The sequence below is a fragment of the Ammospiza nelsoni genome, chromosome 2 (genome assembly GCF_027579445.1).
Source record: "Ammospiza nelsoni isolate bAmmNel1 chromosome 2, bAmmNel1.pri, whole genome shotgun sequence".
NCBI lineage: Eukaryota > Metazoa > Chordata > Aves > Passeriformes > Passerellidae > Ammospiza > Ammospiza nelsoni.
In genome coordinates, this window is record NC_080634.1 from 17,098,959 (window position 1) to 17,119,376 (window position 20,418).

Here is a 20,418-nt window from a genome sequence, read left to right on the forward strand (position 1 = left end):
CACCCCATCCTGGCTTTAAAAACACTGCAGTGTGCTGCAGAAGCACTGTCCTGCCTGCCAAGGCTCCCTCTATCCCAGGGAGAGCCCTCAGGTGGCTGCAGGCTCAGTGCTATCCTCTGCTTTGCTAATGCCAGCTAGCAAAATGTACATCAGGCATCTGTACAGAAGAAAAGCTTTTCCAGTGAGGTTTTGTTTGTGGATGCTTTAAAATCATACTAACATAACTCTAGCACAATAGTTCTCCCCTACAACTCATTCCTTTGCAAATCAAATATTTCCTTCTGCTAGTGTTTTATACCCACAGAATTTCCACAGAAAGCTCCTGTGAGGGGATAAAATGCCAGGCAGGGATTTCAATACGCATTTTATTTCTGTTGTGCATGTATCTTGTCTTATCCGAGAAGATTTTTTTTTTTTTTTGCCTTTGTATACAAAATATTTCAATGTCCATTTTGAAATTAAGGAAAAATGAACTTTCATAACCTCTGCCACTTCTGATTACCTCTTAAAAGTGTTAGTTTACATGGAAAAGCCAGAGACAAACAGACATCTGTACATTTTAGCCATTCATGTAAAAAACATCTGTATCCATCCATGCAATGTTAAGTCTATGAGTAACTTTGCAGTTACATCTGAGCCCGTTGCTGGGGCAGCAAGGTAGCATTTATCTCCCATGTGTATTCTATCAATTTCTTTTTTTCTTAAAGCAGCTTCCTAAAATGAAAAACAGAAAAGCAGTGGTTAAGTTCAGCTCTTTCAAACATTGGATTCAAGGCTTATACAAGGTAGCCCTTACTGCTTTCCAGCTGTGGAAAATCTAGATGCTGATCACTTTAAAGACAAAAAAAATGAATGACTGACATGGAAAAATGAGAACTGCTGTTCCTTTCAATTAAAAAAAATTATTGCTGAAGAACTGGGAACATGAGATTTGGCTACTGTATATATTTTTACTAGGATGCCAAGGAACTGTACTCCAGAATTGTTCAAAGTGACCCAGCAAGTTGTGGTTTGCTGCTTCCTACAGCAGGAATACAGTTCATGCTAACAATTCAGTCTTTGAGGACCTTCCTTGTGCTTGGCTTTCATCGAAGCACACAGCTCAGATTGGTTAATTGTTTGGAATTGTAAAGTTTCTGCTACAGCTGGTGCCCACCATACCAGACAGGCCTGTGATGATCTGTCTGGCGCTGGTCAGTTGCCAAATCTCGAGAACTCAACACAAATCAGCATTTTTGTTTTGGCTTTTTAAAATTTCTGGTTTTAAACAAAGCACCGAGCAATGGGAATTACACCAGAAGAATTAATAAGATTCTATCTGTGCTTTCAAGGACCTAAAATGAAGTCAGAGCTCTGACCCCCCTTAACTCTGGGATTCCTCTTCACTGCCTTTTTTTTTTTCCCCTGGGACTTCTGGGATTATTAAATACTGTAAAAGGGTTGAACCTCTTAAAAAATATTGTTGAAATCTTAGCCTCTAGTGTCCTAGCCCATCTAGAACCTTAAAAAATAACACAGTAATGTAAAGGCCACAGGACAAAACATCAAAGGAGTTAGTTATCCAGACAAGACATTCCACTCACATTTGATGCTGCCTAACAAACTCTGCAAACTGGCGGTCTTTAGCGTAGAGCTCTATAATTCGAATTCTGTCCTGAATCTCCTGGAACACAATAAACAGAATTGTAAGTACATAATAGAAATCAGAATGCTACAGAAATAACTAATTTCTGGGTTTTGGGAAATAAAGCTCCTATGTGTTGCTATTGCTATTTCAAAGAGTGGAGCTTGAAATTGGGCGCTCCGATGCTAAAATTCTTCTTTATTTTATTTATTTAATTATAATTTTTCCAATTGAAAAAAAATAAGTGAAGCACTTAATTTGATTTCAGTAATACCTCACTTTTCAAAACCAGGGTTTGGACAGAGTGTAGCATTTCAACAGGCTTTCACAAAACCATTTATCACTCAGAGATACTTTGCCTACCAGCTACATACTGGATTCACACCTCTCACAGTTGCTTAATGATCTGTAGTTAGTTCTGGGAAGTAAATCCCTTCTCTTTAGCCTTCTAGAGTAAACCTTGGATACTGGGTATACAGGAAGAAATAAGATGGGATCTAATTTGCAGGTTATAGAAAGACTTAAACTTTAAAAACAATCAGAAGACACCCAAAACAAAATCATCCTGTGAAAAGGCCTGGATGTACCAATTTTTCACTGTGCAACTACTCTTACATAAGACAGTTTGCTTTAAAAGGTAAATGTTGTGTCAAGTAATACATCAAACCTCCCCAGCTCCCATGAAGTTACCTAAGGGATGAGCTCCTTTATTATGTGAAATTCATTACAGAATTACAGAACAAAACCATAATTTTCTCTGAAAGCAAGCAGGGAAAGCAAGCTTTTCTGCCTTCTTTTAAATAGTTGTATCAGCTGCAACCTGTTTATCTGGATGGAGCATAGACACTGGGGAAAGATCGGGCCCACCTCTGAGGTTAGAAGTGTGGAATAAGCTTACTGTTTCCATGATCTTTCCCATGCCACTATGAAAACAAGGTCATTTACCTCCTTAGTAAGCTCACTGTTTTCATAAATGTGCCTGATCTCTTCACTGCTGTAGTCTGTGGATGTCTCTGCACTGGTGGAACTGTAGGACGTGAGCTGCGGATATCTCCGGTAATAATGGCTGTAGCCAGTCGTGTCACTTTCATACATGGGGTTGTATTTAACTGCATTCTCAATGGACGAGAGGCTGTCACCCTGCCTGGGGGAGCAATAAACACACTGTGAGCTTCTCTGCAGCCTGCCAGGGCAGCAGATACACTAAGGAAGCCTGGCATTTGGAGGTGCCTGTACGTCCTGGTGCTTGCAAACTGTGTGATATAAGACTTAGGACAGAATTATCCTTATCATAGCCGGTGAGTTTAAAATATTAGATGGTGTCACCTACCCCTGCGAGTCCCCAGTGTCACTCTTTGTGTACTGATCTCGAAGGGTCCTGGCCAAGAAGAAGATGACAGCAGATGCCACAAGAAGGAAGCCTGCCACAGAAGCAATTGCAATACCCACAACCAGTGGCTCAGACACGTATTCCTCACAGTGCTCCCCTCTGTACCACCAGTTCTCTCCCACACGGCACCTGCCACAAAGAAACACAGGGAAATTACATACCAGCAACAGCTTTGGTTAATGTATTTAAGTTCCTGTTATGATGTGCCCTCAGTTAGATCACCCCAAAAAATATCTTTGCATTGTCCAATCATTAATTTTCTTTATTATTGTTATTATTATGGACATACTTTTTGGTAGATAATCATGTAACAGTTTGAGTTAAAAGAGACCTTTAATGGTCATCTAGTCCCCTGCAATGAGCAGGGGCATCTTCAACTAGATCAGGTTGCTCAGAGCCCCATCCAATCCAGGGGCATCTGCCATCTCTCTGGATAACCAGTTCCAGTGTTTCATCACCACCACTGTAAAAAATGTCTTCCTTATAGCTAGTCTGAATCTACCTTTTTTTAGTTTAAAATCATTAGGCCTTGCCCTATCACAACAGACCCTGCCAAAGGCCTCCTCACCTTTCTTTCAAGCCCCCTTTAAGTATGCAAAGGCCACAGAATGGGTCTCCCAGGAGCCTCCTCTTCTCCAGGATGAACTACCCCAATCACAGAATTGAATGAAGGTAGGAAAAATAGCAAAAGGGTAATGCTTTTGTGGGGGAAAACATCTATGCTTTTTGAAATTTACAGTACCCTGTGAGGTGTTAAAATGAGAAGGTGTTTCGACTGAGGAAAAATTGCCCTAATTGAGCCTTGCATGTGATATATCATCACTGCAAAGGTAGAACTGGAACAGGCTTGGCTTCAGATATTTACCTGCTTCTCATTAAGACTATCACACAAATGTTTAAATGTATGATGCATCTGTGATAATATCCAATTTTAAAGTTTTAAAACCATTTTTATTTCTTCTGTTAACAGTCTAAGATTGACTTTAGAGAAGTTCTAGGTGAATTTTAAAAACAAAATCACATGAAGAAACATAAATAACTACTAGAAGTAAGACTATTGTTTGTGGTCGTTTTTGTTAATTTTTGTTGATAGGCACACTTTGTTTTTAAAAAATAGACCATTACATTGTTTGAAAAGTAAAAAGTAAAGTGCTGTGTCAGGGGCATCACCAACTTGTCTGCATCTTGCACAGTTTTCTTGATTACCTGCACAATATAGCAATCCTGTATCTTTTTTTTAAGCAAATATCTGGGGCCTGTTCCTTCATCCTTTTATGAACCCACATGATTTTTCCCAAATGTACAATGATTTACTTTTATGCTTTTTTCCAGACCAAAAGCAGTATATTTAATGTATTTATGCACTATCAATTTGATGTTCAGATATAAATTTCAGTTATGGAATTAACTCTCATCGGTGACATGACACCATCAAACACTTTGCTACTTGAGAAAACCTCTGGAGGTGAATTCTGTCCCCAAAGGCCAATAAAAGTGATTTGAACAACTGAATGTGTTCCATTACAACCTCTATCCCTTGTTAGTTTTATTTTCTGATGCTTCTGTTCTATTAATTTCTTACAGTCTCATTTATGATATATACATAGAAAAACTAATATTAATACTGCGACTTGCACTGGGCAGCACAACATGAATGAGTATCACAATCTACTCACTTGTTACACAATATTGCACAGAACTTGGGACAAATCCTATGGAATGCTACAACAGAGAGGGGACAATGGGAGTTTTCATCCAGGAAGCACAACTTCCAGCAGCAGGGTGGCCTACCTGCAGATGGCCCCTTGCCCAGGGCTGATGTCACACTTGCCGTCGTTCAGGCAGAAGTTTGGCTGCAGGTCACAGATGCTGTTGCAGGGCAGCCCATCGATGCTGAGGTAGCCAGGGTTGCAGACACACTCAGCTTCCCCACTCCAGCGATTCACCAAGCACTCAGAGAACTCGTTGCAGGCCTGGAACTTGCAGGGATCTGCTTGCTCACCTGACAATACACAGAGCAAAAGCTATTAAGGAAAGGGGAGAGCCTTAACTGAGACAAGGTGCTGGCTGCCTTCTTCTCTAATGCTGTCCTGATAATCCACAAAAATCCAGTGTGCATCTTTCCTGAGTAACAAAAGGTTCTGCTAAGGTGAACAAGCACTAGCAAATATTCCTCTGTCTGCACATGCCAGTGGCATGGCTAAGACCACCCAAAAAAGTCAAAAAAGCAAGTATAAAGTGATCTTTTTCATACTGGAACAGACAGTACCTCCTATTTTCCCTGTCTGCTGGAACTCTCCCTTACAAATGAGTAAATCACAGGTGATCTCCAGTATTTCTTGCTATGGAAGACCTAGGCAGGATATGTGGAAGGGCAGTGGGATTTCAGGCACTCACCATCTGCTGTAAGGGGATTTGCCTGTTTGTCTGCAAGGAGTACGAGCTTGTAGCATTCAAGACATCTCATTTGTATCAGGCTTAAGAGGCTGGCATACAGTTAAACAATCAATATCAGAACATTTACCATGCTAATTAGACCATCCTTACTGGAGACCTATCTGGGAAGAACAGCAACCATATGCCAACAGGTCAGCAGTCTTCTTTTCCTCTAACCTCAAAACAGGAGATATTCCTGGGTTGCTTATGTGGTAAATTACTGGCTAACTTGGACAGGGGAAAAAACCAAAACAACCTTCTCCCTGTACCAGAGAAGTGAAGCAATAGGGCCTGTGACTTTTTAGTGCAACCAAGACCTTACCCCAAGCCTAAGGCAGCAACTGTTACCTGTGCAGATGCCCACCTAGCAGGTAAACTGGCTACCACCTGTGGGAATAACCATGTGGAGTAAGTTCAAACCACACATGAAAGTAAGCACAAGAGAGATGGGCACCACTGTTCTCCCTGAGCTGTCTTCTCCTCCACTCCCCAGGTCAAATACAGGGACATTATACGGAGTATTCCATGAGTTATTTTTTCTCCATAAATCTATATGGACCCCATACAGCTTTCTCTGTCTGGGTCCCACTTTGACTTTCATTTCTTTAGTCCCAGAGCAGATTTTCATTTGTTTGTTTTTACTCTATGAAAGACTGCCTTTCTAAAGCCCAGCCTGTGAAGAGCAGTGGGCAGCCTCTGAGCTGTTGGGATCCTTAGCACTTCAACCAGACATTTTTCTGGATCCCTTGCTTTAAGCTGCATTTTCCTGCTGTCCTTACCCGATTCAACATCCAAGGAGTATTTATCGATGGCCAGGTTCATGGTGTGATATGCAGTGTTGCAGAAATCTTCCAGGATCATGTACACAGCGTTGGTGACATTCCGAGGCACAGGTTTGGCAAACTTCATTCGACTGTTCACCACAATGCTGCCATTTCTGAAGTTCAGGATTTCCAGATTCTGGAATCCTGTCAGATTTGACTGAAGGTAGGGCACCAGCTGCAACACGGGATATGACAGAAAAGCTGAATCTTTGAGTCTCTCTACTCAAGCCAGTTGCACTGTTACTGCAGTGGACAATTAGAGTCTGAATGGTTTTATCCAAATCCTACATCAAGGACATTAATCTTTACCCAGCTGAGGTCTGTGCTGGAGCCTGAGTATTTCAGGCGGTTCTTAAGAGTATACCAATTTTCAAGGAGTTTCTAAAAATCTACAATTCAGAAATACAGTTCTCAAGACACATGTTGTGTTCTCCCTTGATCTAAGTACCTGGAATACTTGCCATTTCACAGGGTTTTTCCTTCAAGCATGTCCCCCTTCCCTCTCTCTGCTTTTCTTACTTCATCTCTCACTAGAGAATGTTTGTTTCACTCAGAAGAGGAGAATTCCCCAGTTAAAATTTGGCAGTTGTTGCTGTGTAACTCCTGTGAGGCTTTCCAAGTCATCAGTCAGGTTAGGAACAGCTTAATTCTCTGAGCTACCTCTTACTTAGGACAGGTTGAATGTGTGGCAGAAAAGTTACTTGCTCACAGCCCCAGGTTTTCTTGCTTCTTCCTCTCTATACAGTAAATACAGAGCACTCTGGAAGCAAGTAGGGGGAGTGAAGAATGACTTCAGCTACACTGCTATATTTATTAACACCAGCAGAGAGAGACTATTATCTGAATAAAAAATGAACAGCATCCCACCACCCATTTCCAGACAGAACTTTCCCCACAGAAGGACACAAGTCTTATATGTAAACACCAGTTTTGAGCTGCTCTCTGTGAGGGATGACTAAATATAATTTACCAACAGGCTTTGTCTATCTGGTAATGGACATTTAGCACAGAAGTGACTCTTACCAGTTCCAAGAATCGCTGCTCCAAGGCTTTGTATTCAGGGGAGTTTTTATTAAACAGGTCCTCTGAAAACATCATGTTGGTGACCCGAAGGCTGAAGAACACAACTAGAGCTCGGGATGGGACGGTGCTGCTGTAGTGAGTTTCGTGTGTGGCCCAAGCCACACTGGCCATCTCTGTGGACTGGACACGAGTGGTTAGCTCGACATGACTTTCAGTCATTCTCCTTCCTTCCTCTGTCTGCTCAGGAGAAAACTGGGCAGTGCTAACATGACCCAGGTCTACTGAAACATCCAGGACTCTTGTTGTTTCATCTCCCAGCTTTGTTGAGGTAGCCACAGATAATGATGGCGTGGATCCCACAGGAGGGGGGTGGGACAGAAGCTCAACGGTGCTTGTTGTTACACTCACTGTTTGATAATCCACAACAGTGCTGAAACTCATGGAAATGTGTGTGCCATGGTCTGTACCATCCTGTCCACCAAAGCCCTCTAGGACAGGGGTGTGATCTACTGCAGAAGGAGCTGCAGCTGAACCTTGAGTAACCGTTGCTGGCATTGCTGGTTGCACTGTCTGATCTAAGGAGGTTTCTAGTGCCCTGTCAGTAGGCCAAACATCAGCTGGTTCCTTCACTGCTGATCCGTGAGTGTCTTGGTCTGCCAGTGATGAATCTAGGGCTTGCTGCTCTTCTGTGGAAGCAACAGGCTTTACCACAGAAGGATCTGCAGTCAGAATAGTTTCTGAAGAGATTGTGTCCGAGTGTCCTATTGTCGCAGCTTCCATTACATCCGGCTGCTTCACTGTGAATGGTTCTTCTACCACTGCCCTGTCTTCGCTTTGGTGTTCAACTCCTTCAGGGATTATGTTCTGGCCTACACTGGACTCCTCAGGTTGCTCCATACTGACAGTCCCTGTAGAAGCATGGAGACTATCTTCCACAGACAGATCTGTATGTGGTGGTGAGACAGGGGCCTCTCCAGTTGGCATGACAAGAGAGGAATCATACATGCCCAGTGTTTCTGTCTGTGTAGATCGTTCCACAGACGATGGCTCTTCTGGCTGTAACAGAGGTACTTGTGGAGTTGCAGTCTCTGGAAAGACAAATATTTCAGACTCATCAAGGAAATCTTTTATATTGACTATCCCTTCATTCTCATCTTTGGAAAGATCATAATCTAATTTATTACCAGAGTTAAGAATATAGTCTAAAATCATGCCTTCAGGAATATCCTCAGTTTTGGTTAATAAAGACTCATTGTCATCTTCAAGCCAGCTATCAGGACCAGGGTAGAAAACTGGTTCCAGAGTTGCTTCTTCCCAAGGCCAGATACTTGATTCCATTTCTTTTCCTGAACCATCAAAAGCTGAACCAGACCCATCATCATATATAACTCTATCTCCAAGAAATACATCAGTTTCATCTTCCATAGGGGGCACTTCTAAGGGAAAAGGAATTTCTTCCACAGAGTTTGCACTGTCACTGCTCTCAGGACTACCTTGGATTACTTCTTCCTTCTCTTTAATATCAGTCTCTACAAGTGATGAAGAGGCCACTGTTGGTGCAGAAAGCAAAGGAACTGCATAGTCATCGGTAGATGGAGATTCTTCAGGCACAAGGTGAGGAGGACTTAAAGGCAAAAGTTCTTCAGATAGTCCAGTGTCTTCAAACATTAAAAATAAAAACAAATTGACAATTAGATGTTGTTTGTGATAAAAAGTGTCAAATTTCATTAATTTTATTATCTGCAGATCTGTGTTTCACATTTTCCATAATATATTCCGGCCTTTGTATGCCAAAGTCATAAAGACCCTGTTAACTTCTCCCACTTTCCCTTCAGATATATTCTATGGGCCAAGTCAAGACATACAAAATTACTTTTATGCTATTTAACATGTGCCATGTATGTATAATTTCCAGAAGAGAGAAACAGGTATTATTACCTATTACAAGCATTTTACCTTGGTATATAGCTCTTGGATACAGGCACAGACAAAAGGTAAAAATTGGCAGAGAAAGATACTCAATTTTTAGACCTTTCTGAAAACTCATTTCAATGAACTATAATTTGGTGAGTATCAGGAAATACTTGTACCCAAATTTAAGCTTCAGTCAACAGCATTAACTTACCATCTAAAGAACTGGGGGCTGAAAGCCATTCCAGAGAGTCCACAGAATCATGCTCTAACACTGGTACAGTGACTAAATGACTAGTCTCTAAATTCTGCCCATCAGGCAAAGAAGTGACATCAACCTCTGAGGAAAGTGGAGCTTCAGGTGCCAAAGCAGCCTCATGGTCAATGTTCTCTGGTCTTGGCTGGATTTCATTGTCACTGGCCTGCTCACTGTCTGAGCTGGGGTCTGGTTTGGTGTGATCAAAGGGCAAGGCGTTGCTGACAGTTGACTCATCTGCAGAAGGACGTTCAGCCAAAAAGGTGCTGTCCTGGAACACAAAGCCACTATTAATATTTCCGCTGTTACAGGGGAAACACTGACTGTCTGCCTTGGCCTGGACACACAGAAGGGGTTAACAGCAGGCAGGGGCCAAGTGAACTCAGACTACTGCCTCTGAGGGAGCAATGCACAGCAGCAGGATGAGGGGCAAATATAGACCCTTGATAATCTTGTGCAATAGACATGCAAGATGCACATCCTTCTGACAAATGCCATGTCCAGTCATGTCCACCAAAAAGGGAAAGGAGCCTTTCTGATTGCTTGGAGTGCAGAACTCCTTAGGGTATTAAGAGATTTACCATCTATATCCAACCCCATCTCCTTTCCTATGCTGAAAAAAATCAATCTGTCAATCTCCAGCTTAATCAAAGATAAATGTTTTCTGCCTTCCAAAAGCATGATGAGGTTCTAACAGCTTATTCAGGTTATTCATCAGCCACACAACCAATACAGTAATTCTAATATTTCAGTTACCATGACACATGAAACAATGTAGAAAGTGAACTTCAATGGATGCATGCCCAGTTATCATTTATTGATATATTTTAGTTTGTGGGTATGAGAACCCAGGGGAATAAGAGAGACCAGAATGTAATGAAGAGCATTTAGAACTTGGAATAATTTATTCTCAAAGCCAAGATACCTTTGCACAAAAAAAAAAAAATCTATCAGCAGTAATGATGAAGAACAAAGTGCACGCAGAATGAATTTGTGAATTATTTGAAATGTGAAAAAATAATTTGTTGTTACATCTCCAGTTTCCACAATGTTTACTTACTATTCCATGTCCCAATCATTAGTTGGTTTACAGTTAAAGTAATATACATATTTTATCTTTGAATAATAATCTCCTACTATGGTGTCTGATGATACTAGAAAAAGGCAATAAAGATAATAAGTTATTTGGTCAAGGCTATGAAAGCAAGATGGTAGCCTAAAACTCAGGAATTAGTGCTCTACATGGATACCTGCCCACATATAAATGCTGTGCTGCAGTGGGATATGGACCAAAAACCCTGTAGGGTATTATGAAACACTGCCAAGCAATTTCAAGAAGCAGCAATTTGCTAAGGGCTAACAAACTGCCAATGGTGACAAGTACAGTGGACACAGGTTTCTCTAATTTCAATTCAAAACCACTGTAATAATTTCTGTAGCTCACTGTCCCTGTCAAATCTCTTTCTGTTGCTTGATCATCAGAAATAACAGGAAGAAGCCAAATACTTTTCAATTTGAGATTTTACTCCAGGTTGAAATGTGGGTGAATTAAATTTTCAGGGTAATTCAAACTGCATTTGAGTGCTTTGGAAACAGAGCAGTTAAGGTACTTTCTTTTCTTAAATTATTTGTTTGCATGTAATGATCATATTTAAAAATGCCAGTTGTGATACCACCACAGTCTAATCAAATTTTTTAATTTATATGATGATAATCAGTTGAAAAGTATATATACCATAAAGACATGTTCTCCAGCAATTTTATTTTTGGCTAGACTAGCCACTATAAATAAAGCTTTAAAAAGAGTTACTGTACAAAATTAGAAATAAATTACACATATAAATTCCATAAAGAATGGATTAGGACTACCAGCAATTTCTCCTCAATACATTTATTTAATATAAGCATTTAGTTGCCAGGGATTGCACCTCATCATTTATTTGAATGTGGATAAATGCTCCTATGGCAACTAACATTATTCAAAGATTCTTGTTACAGTGCAATATATTATACTAACAAGTTTAATATCATATTGGCTACTTCTGGTTTTCACCAATGTAAAAGGCTTACAAATATGATAGATGGCTGTAAACACAGAACACTTCTCCCTGATTTTTCATTTTCTGCTGCCGGAAAGGCATCGTAATCCTCAAGCCAGAGCATTCTACCTCTTAAAACTCAACATAAACAAGAAAATACAGATTTCAAAAACTAGAGCCGATTTTTGCTTTACTTTTAAAGAGAGCTGCAAAACTCAAAAGAATTAGCTGTACCATCTAGTAGCAATTGGATGGTGAAATCATGACAGTCCCATGTAATGTCATGATATTGGTATGCTAATACAAATCTAGCTTACTCTCAAATCCCCTGGGGAAAACTATAGCAAAATTCTTTTCTATAGGTAACAGTTCTGCTTGAAAGCAGCTCCTTGAACCATAGAGGTTCGACATCTGTGGAAATAATTGATCAATTGTGTACTGTTTAAGCATATTTAGGATTTTCTTATATTCATCTGAAGCTACTTTGCAAATTACCTGTGTATTGCAGATTGTACACAGCTGGTTTGGGGATATACTTGATACCTTTTACATAATCAGAGTTTTTGACTGAAGGTATAAAAGCCTTTATTCACAGTCATGATTAGAGAAAATATTACTTCCACAATTTTTTGTCATAATAATATTCCCAAAACCCAGTTTAAAATTTATTATTGCAAAGCTACCACTACTCTAAAATATCTTCATACCTGCACATCTGTTGGAATGGCAGAATTCTTTGTCTTACTAAAATAAACATCTACAATATTTTAGACTAGTTCGATGTCTACTGTAAGATGTCTCCAGCAGAGAAAGCCCTTTTCTGAAAGACAACCTAAATTCCTGTTTATCTACACCATGTTTAATCCATTATGGTAAATCCACACAAATTTTCATTTTAGACATCAATGAGTAGTTTTTAAGACTCAGTGAAAGCTGCCATGAAATTAAGGACATTATACCTACGTCCATTCTAACAATATTTGCATTCTGTGAAAACAAATTTTGCCTACATAAGCATTTCAGAAGCTGGCTAACATTAAATGTGTCTGTACATAACATACACATAACATTATATCATGATGGACTGAGTAAGAACCTACCATCCAGCACAAGTGGATCTGAATTTTAGGGCATGATCTGAGCTCATTTCTTGTTGAAAGCACATCTGTGTTACAGAACAGAGTGGAGAGCAGAAACCAACTGCCCAGACAATGATTCAGCACTCAGAAGATCTCTCTGATCTCTCTGTTGGCAGAACTGACTGACTTGATCTCAGCATTGCTGGCACCTAACTCAGTATCTTTGCTTGAAGTCCCTTTGCACAGACATGGTCAGGGACACCAAGTCTCCTGTCCAATATGGAACTCAAGTCTGTGCCTTGGATTATTCCAGAGGGAGTCAGAGGTGACAATTACAATTTCGAGAGACAAAAAAAAAAAAAAAAGTGTCATTTTCCTCTCCTGGTATTAGGAAGATGGACATAATTTTAAAATCAAACTGAGAACTTTGTTTGAAATAAATACAATAACAAAAGGAGCTTATGAAACTTAGCATTTTATCTCTTCGAGCAGCCAGCTGTAGGATTTACATCTATTTCTTCTTTGCAAAGAAAGGCAGTATCATGGAAGGAAGAATCACCTCTTTAGAGATGTTTACAATCAAAATAAGATGATCACAGAAGACTGTTGGGAGCAGACACTAGAATTATCATATAAGAGGTTTCAGCAGTTTTTACTCCGATATAAGGTGTGCCTTCATTAGTACTTACTCGGTATGAAAAACAGGATAGAGAAGCTCTGAGTGTTGACTACAATTCTACCTTGCTGAACTAAGTTGTTCAAATGCATCCAAAGGCCACTGCTCAGAACCATACTCACATCAAACTCCGGGCGCTCCAGCACAACTGGGTGCTCAGTAATCCAGGATGGGTCTTCTGATGTGGGGTGCAGGATTTCCTTCACTGTGGAAATAGAAAACCTTGGGATCTAAAGGCTGCATAACAGTGTGAGGAAGTTGTGTTGGAAGACTGACTGAAAAACCCTCTCTGGTTTCAGATTTGTAAGTAAAATATTATCAAAAATTTTGCCAGAGAGATTTTGTTTCTGGAAATACCTCCAAATCACTGACAGGAAGTGAAGGGGAAAGATAAGAACAAAGGGGTGTCAGCTCTTTCATCACCTCTAGCAGATCACCGAATAATCAACAATAATCTAGGTATTCCCTTTGTGCTGCCTAAGGCCAACACTGAGCTAAGTTAAAGGTCACCCTGATGCAATGTGCACCATGTGAACCACGTTTCCCCCTTTTATTCCTATTAATTTTTGAAAGTATTACTGAAACTGTACGCCAAAACTTCAGTTTCAAAATAAAAATTAAAATAAAATGGGGGGCTAGGCTAATGGATCAAGAATAGAGTGTTAATGACTTGACCTGGTTAAGATCATAGCAAAACAGGCTATAACATAGTTGATTTTTTTCTGTTTAATTTTTCAGAGGACAGCTGATTAATTCACTCATCTGAGATTTATTTTATAAGAAGTCAGTTGTGTGGCACACCAATGCATCACAATTAGTACCCACCATTAGTAAGCTGAAGAGAGTTTGGGTCTAAAGAGATGGAAGCATTTTCAAGCAGAGCGTTTTTCTGGAGGATCTCAGCAATATAATCTCGGAAATCACTGATGGTGTACACAACTGTTGGATTATCCTCTATGCCCATGAAGGAGTTGTCCTCCACCTTGTTTGAATGAAGGTTAATCAGGTCCCAGGTGGCATTGCTGATGGCTTTTCCATCAAATGTGACAGCATAGTGAACTTCCACCGCACTTCAGATGTACAAAGAGAAAGAATACAGATGAGAAATTCCAGGTTTTCCTAAGCAAGCAATTGCTATATTTTTTTCACAAGGGCCCACATCAATACACTTTTAAATATAAAAATACACAGCTTTAAAGGATGAATAAAAACAACTTGATTCTTTTCACAAAGTTCTCAAGGGAAATACCCAAAACTGACATCTGATCTGGTGCCAGCCCCACATTTCTACTAGTGAATGGCAGACAGACCACAGGCAGACCAAAACACTGACTTTCTGCAAGCATTGTTAGTGGGTCCACCAGCATGTAGTGGAGAGAGTAGTGATTTTAAGATCATATTAATAATAGGAACATCTCTAAGGTATGAAAAGACACAAGAAAAGCACATTGCAATCTATAGTAGCAAGTGAGAGCCCTAATCTTTGTCACTGTGCAGTGTTAACCTGCTTGAAAGAATGGTTTTAATGGCAATAAAATAGCATTTAATTCATCAAATTGGGAAAATTTATCTAGATTCATTTGATCATGTATTCTATAACTCAGTTTTATATCTGTGTACATTTTAGGGGTTTTTTCATATTAACTCTCCTCCATTTTCTTAATTTTCTTTTCCTTAATACATCTGGATGTCCTTTTCCACATGACAGATTAGGCTGCAATCAGATTTACCATACACTGGGCATAAGCACTAGGGAACTTTACAAAAGATACAACACATTTTGGCTGTAGACAGAACGCAGCACGAAAAATTAAGTAACCTCTGAAGCATTAGAAACGTGCTCTGTATACAGGTTCTCCCGATTCCACAGAGCTGGATAGGATTTCTAAAGCAATGGCTCTGTTCAGAGAAGTCTTTAAAACCCCAGTTCCAGATACAACAGAGAAAATTCACAAACACACTGGCTAAGCCCAGGAGCCTGGGGTTGTGCTGCTGGCTCTGTCGTTGACATGAGCCCACCATAGGCTCACCATGGGCACTGACTATCAGCACAGGAGATTAAAAAGCACAGCAGTAGTGAAAAGGCACAGGAAAGATGAAACAGAGTGTACTCCTCAAACATAACATTTAGGTTTAATACAACTGTGCTGCCATTCATAATGCCTAACAAACAACTAAACACCATCCTCTTTCTGGAAAGGTCTGAACATCTGGTGCCTGGAACATAGTCCTTGTGAACAGTTGCATATAGTTTGCAAAGAGATTTGTGTTTCCAACATTTTTTTAAAAGTTAGAATGCTCATTCTCTTTAAACTTGTTCATGGAAACTGGCTATGCTGAGACACACAGAGAACAAATGAATACATTTAGTAAATTAAGGCTGCAGTTCTTTTTCTCTCTTGTGACATTCTTAACATACTAAAGAAGGAAAATTCTGGATTCTTAACTTGCATATGATGGAAAACAAGAGTAATCCCATGTTCTGCTAAAGAACATCTATAAAGTTCTGCTAAGATCTGCAGCACCTCTGGCCTTGAAGCAAAGCCAAGAGCCTTTGCTGGAGAACTGTGGGGTTCTTATCTACTTAAATTTCAGTAATAACAATCCCATATCTATTCAAGACCTTGCTGAAAAGTATGAAGACTTTGAGTCATTATTCAGCAATCTTGTTGTCTTCACAAAAGTTACTCCAGTAGCTGACTTGTGTTTAGGGTGATTTTTGTGTTTTAGGATGATTTTCCTAAGGGTTCTGTTGTTGTTGTTTTTTTAATAAGACTCAAATAAGCAAATTAGGTTTATCCTTAATTGAAACAGGTCAGTTACTTGCAGTTCCTGGTAGAACCTTCTCTCACAATATTTATGTTAAATAACTATCTAGCTCTGAACACAAGAATACAAATCCCAAAAAACAATGTCCTCCAGCTAAACATGTTTTTCCCATCTGTATTATGACAATATCTATAAAAAAGTTGTCTTTACCTGTCTTCCTCAGAAGGTCTGAACATAAAAACAAAACAGAACAGCAAAACTCATTAAATTAACTTCCTTTAAGTCTTAAAAATTTAACATGTTTGCTTTGGTATTCTACAGAGCATAACCATTTGAAAACACATACAGGAAAATCCTTTTTAGTTGCATATTTATTCATAGTTACTCAGCTATATAACAAATTGTCCTGCTTTTAGTGAACTGAGATATTTTCTATTGATCCCAAGGAATCAGCAGAGCAGAGCCCTCTCAGATTATTGTAAATAATGCAGGTAAATTGCTGTCAGTATCAAAAAGATCAAGGCTCACTTATTCTACCCAAAGGTTTAACTTACAACCAATGGGTTTTTGTCATGCACAGCAGAGAGCAGGTTTTGCCAGAAATATCAGCCTTTTATTTGTCTTCTCAAATGAACCTAGTGCTTGCAAACCTGGACTGCAAATACCAAGATGGAAGGTTTTACTGCCTTCCAGGCTGAAAACTGGATGTAGCCTAGGGTTCCATCCACAAGACCTCTCTCACTACAGTTGCTTTGTTACCTACATGTATGGCAATTAAAATATTCCAGACAATAAATTCTAAGAAATATAGCTTACAGTCTCAAAGAGAACACAATTTAAATTAACTCATGAAAACACTCATTGGATTCTAAAAGCTACATCCAGTCCATTCTAGCAAAATCACAATTTGTGAGCCCTGTACTCCAAAAGACAGACATTTTACATTTGATGCATTAACTTAACAAATTAGCTTTAAATGTCACTCTGAAGCACAAGTGGTTTTAAAAGTATATTTCTAAGAATACAGAGAGTTAAAATATCAATTTATCAAATTACCCCCACCTCTTTTTTTTGATCCAAGAGAGAGAGAGACATGTACATATCCTAAACACTAACCTTTAGAGCCATGCCAAAATAACATTAAGAATTTGAAAAAGAAATTTAAATACACCACTTTTTTTCAAAAGGATTTCTGTGTCATTCCTTATTTAATACTTGGATATATTAGAAGTAGCAGATATGAATATATCTTTTTATTTTAGGATAGAATCTTGAACAATAATGCCTTGTCTTAAAATCACAGCAAACATTTCATGTGAAGAATGCCAGAAGGAAAAAAAAAAAAAGAGTTCTGTATTTCTATTTCAGTTGCATATATAGAGGTACCAAATATGAGAGCAATCAGTTAATACATCCCAGGAGCTCCCACACACACCTGACATCCTCCCAAGCATTGTGTCAGCTCATTGCACCACCCTACATGATCATGTTCAATCACCATATATGCATCAGGATCTTTTTACCTGTAATCCAGGACATGGATGCTTTTGTATCCAGGTAGTCCTTCAAATACGCTTTTAATCTATTTTGATGGAAGAACCAAAAAATTAACACAGATTTCATTCACTTCTGCTCATGTGGTGAAAAATTAGGAAGTGTTTCTAGCGTTGTCCAAAAATGTATCTGAGCTGTTATATCTAATAGGTGAAAAACAGCTAAATATTCCTTTCTTTATGGAAGAGTAGTTTTGGTGACATTGTTTCATTATTAGAAAATGGGGAAATAAAAAGTATGAAGAACAACATCCAGCGTTCCCCAAGAACTGCATAGAAACATTCCAAGGGGAGAAATGGAAAGAGACTGCCAAGATAATCAACTGTGCTACAGGAGACAAAACCAAGACAGAGAATACTGAAAGTTCATGCTGGTTTAGAAAGTTTTTTAGCTTCCAAAGATCCTTGCCAGTTGAGGGTTATTTTTTACTCTGTAAATTCTTGTTCCCATCTCCCTATTTTTAAATTCTCTCTGGTGAGACTTAAACAATCACTGTGCTGCTGACTTTTTTTCCTGAGAGCTTCTTTATTCAAACTCAGAGAAAACCAGGCAAGGGATCAAAGGAGTGGGATATCCATGTGCCAGGTGGACTCTGTCCCATCCAACATTTTTTACACACACACACATACCATGGCATTGCTACTGGGACTCACAACTAGGATAACTAAGATGTCTAGCCTATGCTAGCAACTTGTGAAAGTTATGGTGATGCTTTTTGGCTGCAGTGAAGAGTACATTTCTTTCCCATTTGGCACAGGATCTGGCACTGGGTTAGCCCTACTAAAAAGGATTCAAAGAACCAACCCAAACTAAATGGGGCTAGAGAAAATATAAGCCTCATGATAAGCAGCCATATGACAACTTAGATGCCTCTCCAAAGAGAAAAGGCAGACACACACCCAGCTCCCAAAATATGATGGCAATATAATTACAACCGTCATAGACAAAATAAAAAACAAATATTGGAAACCATAGGTAGACAAAAATCAGCAGCCCTGACACAGATGCTTTTTTTCTGCTCTTGCTTTGCAGAGCCAGCAAAAGGAAAAATGAAGTTAGGGAAGGGAATCACCTGAGAAATGAATCGTTCAGACAGCAGTTGATACTCAGCAGCAGATGGGTCCTTCAGCTCCTCACTGTACTGTTCACCAACAATCAAAATGTTGAACTCAATCATCTGCTCAGTTACAGGTCTGACTATCTTCTCATCCTGCTTCTTTATCTCGTTATTGATCTGGAAGGGAAGGAAGACACACTTAGTGGCAGGTGAACGCTGCAGTCCAGAGCACAGCATGTGCACTGCTGGAGCCATCAGCACATTTGTTTGCCTGGCACCAACATGGAGTGCTCCTGAAGCCTCAGGGACAGAGACAGCACTAATGAGGAAGTCTACTAAGCAAGAAAACTTCCTGAGAATTCTCATATTGAAGATAATTCCATTTTCTATTTGGACACCTTCAGTGTAAATCCATCTCATTGACTTCAGGTACAAAGTGAAATACAGATGTGTGCGATGTTCACAAAGCAATTTAAAGTGCAACCATGGCTACTCCAACATCTCACTTGAGCCCAGCCAGTGTAGGCTGATTTACCCAAAATTTACTCATTTATCACAAGGCTCCTACTCACTCTTCCAGCTGGAAGACAAGCTGCCTTTGCCAAGTTCTACATTTGGAATAACACTCTGTTGCTCAGCCTCAGGAGGTGAAGGATCCCCCCAGATACACAGGGGGCACTGGGAATGGGAGCTCTGCTGAGCTAAAGCAGTGGGCTTCAACTGCTCTTTCTACAAAAATGTCTGCTCATTTTTGTATTTATTTCAAAAAGCCCCAGAGCAGTGGCTGTGCAGTGCATCAGGGATGCATGTAGCTATCATGGCTGCCACAGGCAGCAGTGAATGCCAAGTTTTAATCCAATTTGAATGACTGAGCATGCTTTCTGCCTACTTCCCTAGTATTTTTAAAATAGCATACTATTCCTTGTGGTATACTAAAAGACACCAGAATTTTTTTTTTTTTTAAATAGAGATTTGTCTGGGAGGGAAGAGAAGGCTGGCTTGTTAACTTTAGCCAAATGTCTTTTGCTAGAGGTTTTGTCTTTGGCTATTTACATACATATTTTTTTGTTTTTTCTTATTAAAAAGTAAAAATAGAGAGCCAGAAAAACAGATCTTTTCAATGAAGCTGCAGTCTTAAGTTATGCATCAGGTAGGAAATGGAAAAAAACTTTCTCCAGAAAGTTTATCTGCCATCAGTGAGCAACTTCTACATTGTTTAGGAACCCTCTTAAATTTTTTAGTTAAATTCTCTTTCTGGCCCCTCACATTCCTTTCTCACTGGATAACTCTGTCCAAAGACCATAAGGACTGGTACATTGCTTAAAGTTAGTTAGCATTTGAGAGCTCCACATTTAGCAGCCATATACATAGTGCTATGATTTGGCTGTTTGCAACACCATGTAGTTTAAATAATTTATCAGCTCCCCAAAACCTGGTACAGTCAGCATACAAAGTGCAGAAGGTGATCTTTGCTCACTCTTGGCCTTGTAATCAACAATGCATTTTGGCTGCTAAGAACAATGAGGTGGGATGTAGCTGTACAGAGTAAAAATGCTGTAGCAGCAGCAGCAATCTAAATCTGGTTCCTTTCCCATTTACTGAGTGGTCCTATTCTCTGCTCCAGTAGAAATATTCCAGACAGTTCTGTTTCAAAAGAAGAATAATGCTGTTCTTGGGACCAAACCACAAGTGTTCTTGGTACATATCATGAGGCCAGACCCTGCACTTGAGTCAGAAGCTGTCTGTTCCATATTCTGTATTTATTCCAACATCAGAGCTC

At 39.5% G+C, this 20,418-nt stretch overlaps 1 protein-coding gene across 1 annotated transcript in view; it reads right to left on the reverse strand.

The window, feature by feature from the left end:
* Window positions 1-487: 487 nt before the first annotated feature.
* Window positions 488-20,418, reverse strand: part of IMPG2 (interphotoreceptor matrix proteoglycan 2) — a 53,131-nt gene continuing 33,200 nt past the window's right edge. The window contains exons 9-21 of the mRNA XM_059466687.1: window positions 18,654-18,815; window positions 17,551-17,609; window positions 16,238-16,255; window positions 14,084-14,328; window positions 13,381-13,463; window positions 9,423-9,735; window positions 7,298-8,955; window positions 6,230-6,449; window positions 4,806-5,016; window positions 2,955-3,143; window positions 2,570-2,768; window positions 1,584-1,663; window positions 488-714 (exon numbers count right to left, since the gene is read on the reverse strand). Of these exons, the coding sequence (XP_059322670.1) occupies window positions 702-714; window positions 1,584-1,663; window positions 2,570-2,768; window positions 2,955-3,143; window positions 4,806-5,016; window positions 6,230-6,449; window positions 7,298-8,955; window positions 9,423-9,735; window positions 13,381-13,463; window positions 14,084-14,328; window positions 16,238-16,255; window positions 17,551-17,609; window positions 18,654-18,815 (3,450 nt within the window). The 3' untranslated portion in view covers window positions 488-701. The remainder of the gene's footprint in view (window positions 715-1,583; window positions 1,664-2,569; window positions 2,769-2,954; window positions 3,144-4,805; window positions 5,017-6,229; window positions 6,450-7,297; window positions 8,956-9,422; window positions 9,736-13,380; window positions 13,464-14,083; window positions 14,329-16,237; window positions 16,256-17,550; window positions 17,610-18,653; window positions 18,816-20,418) is intronic.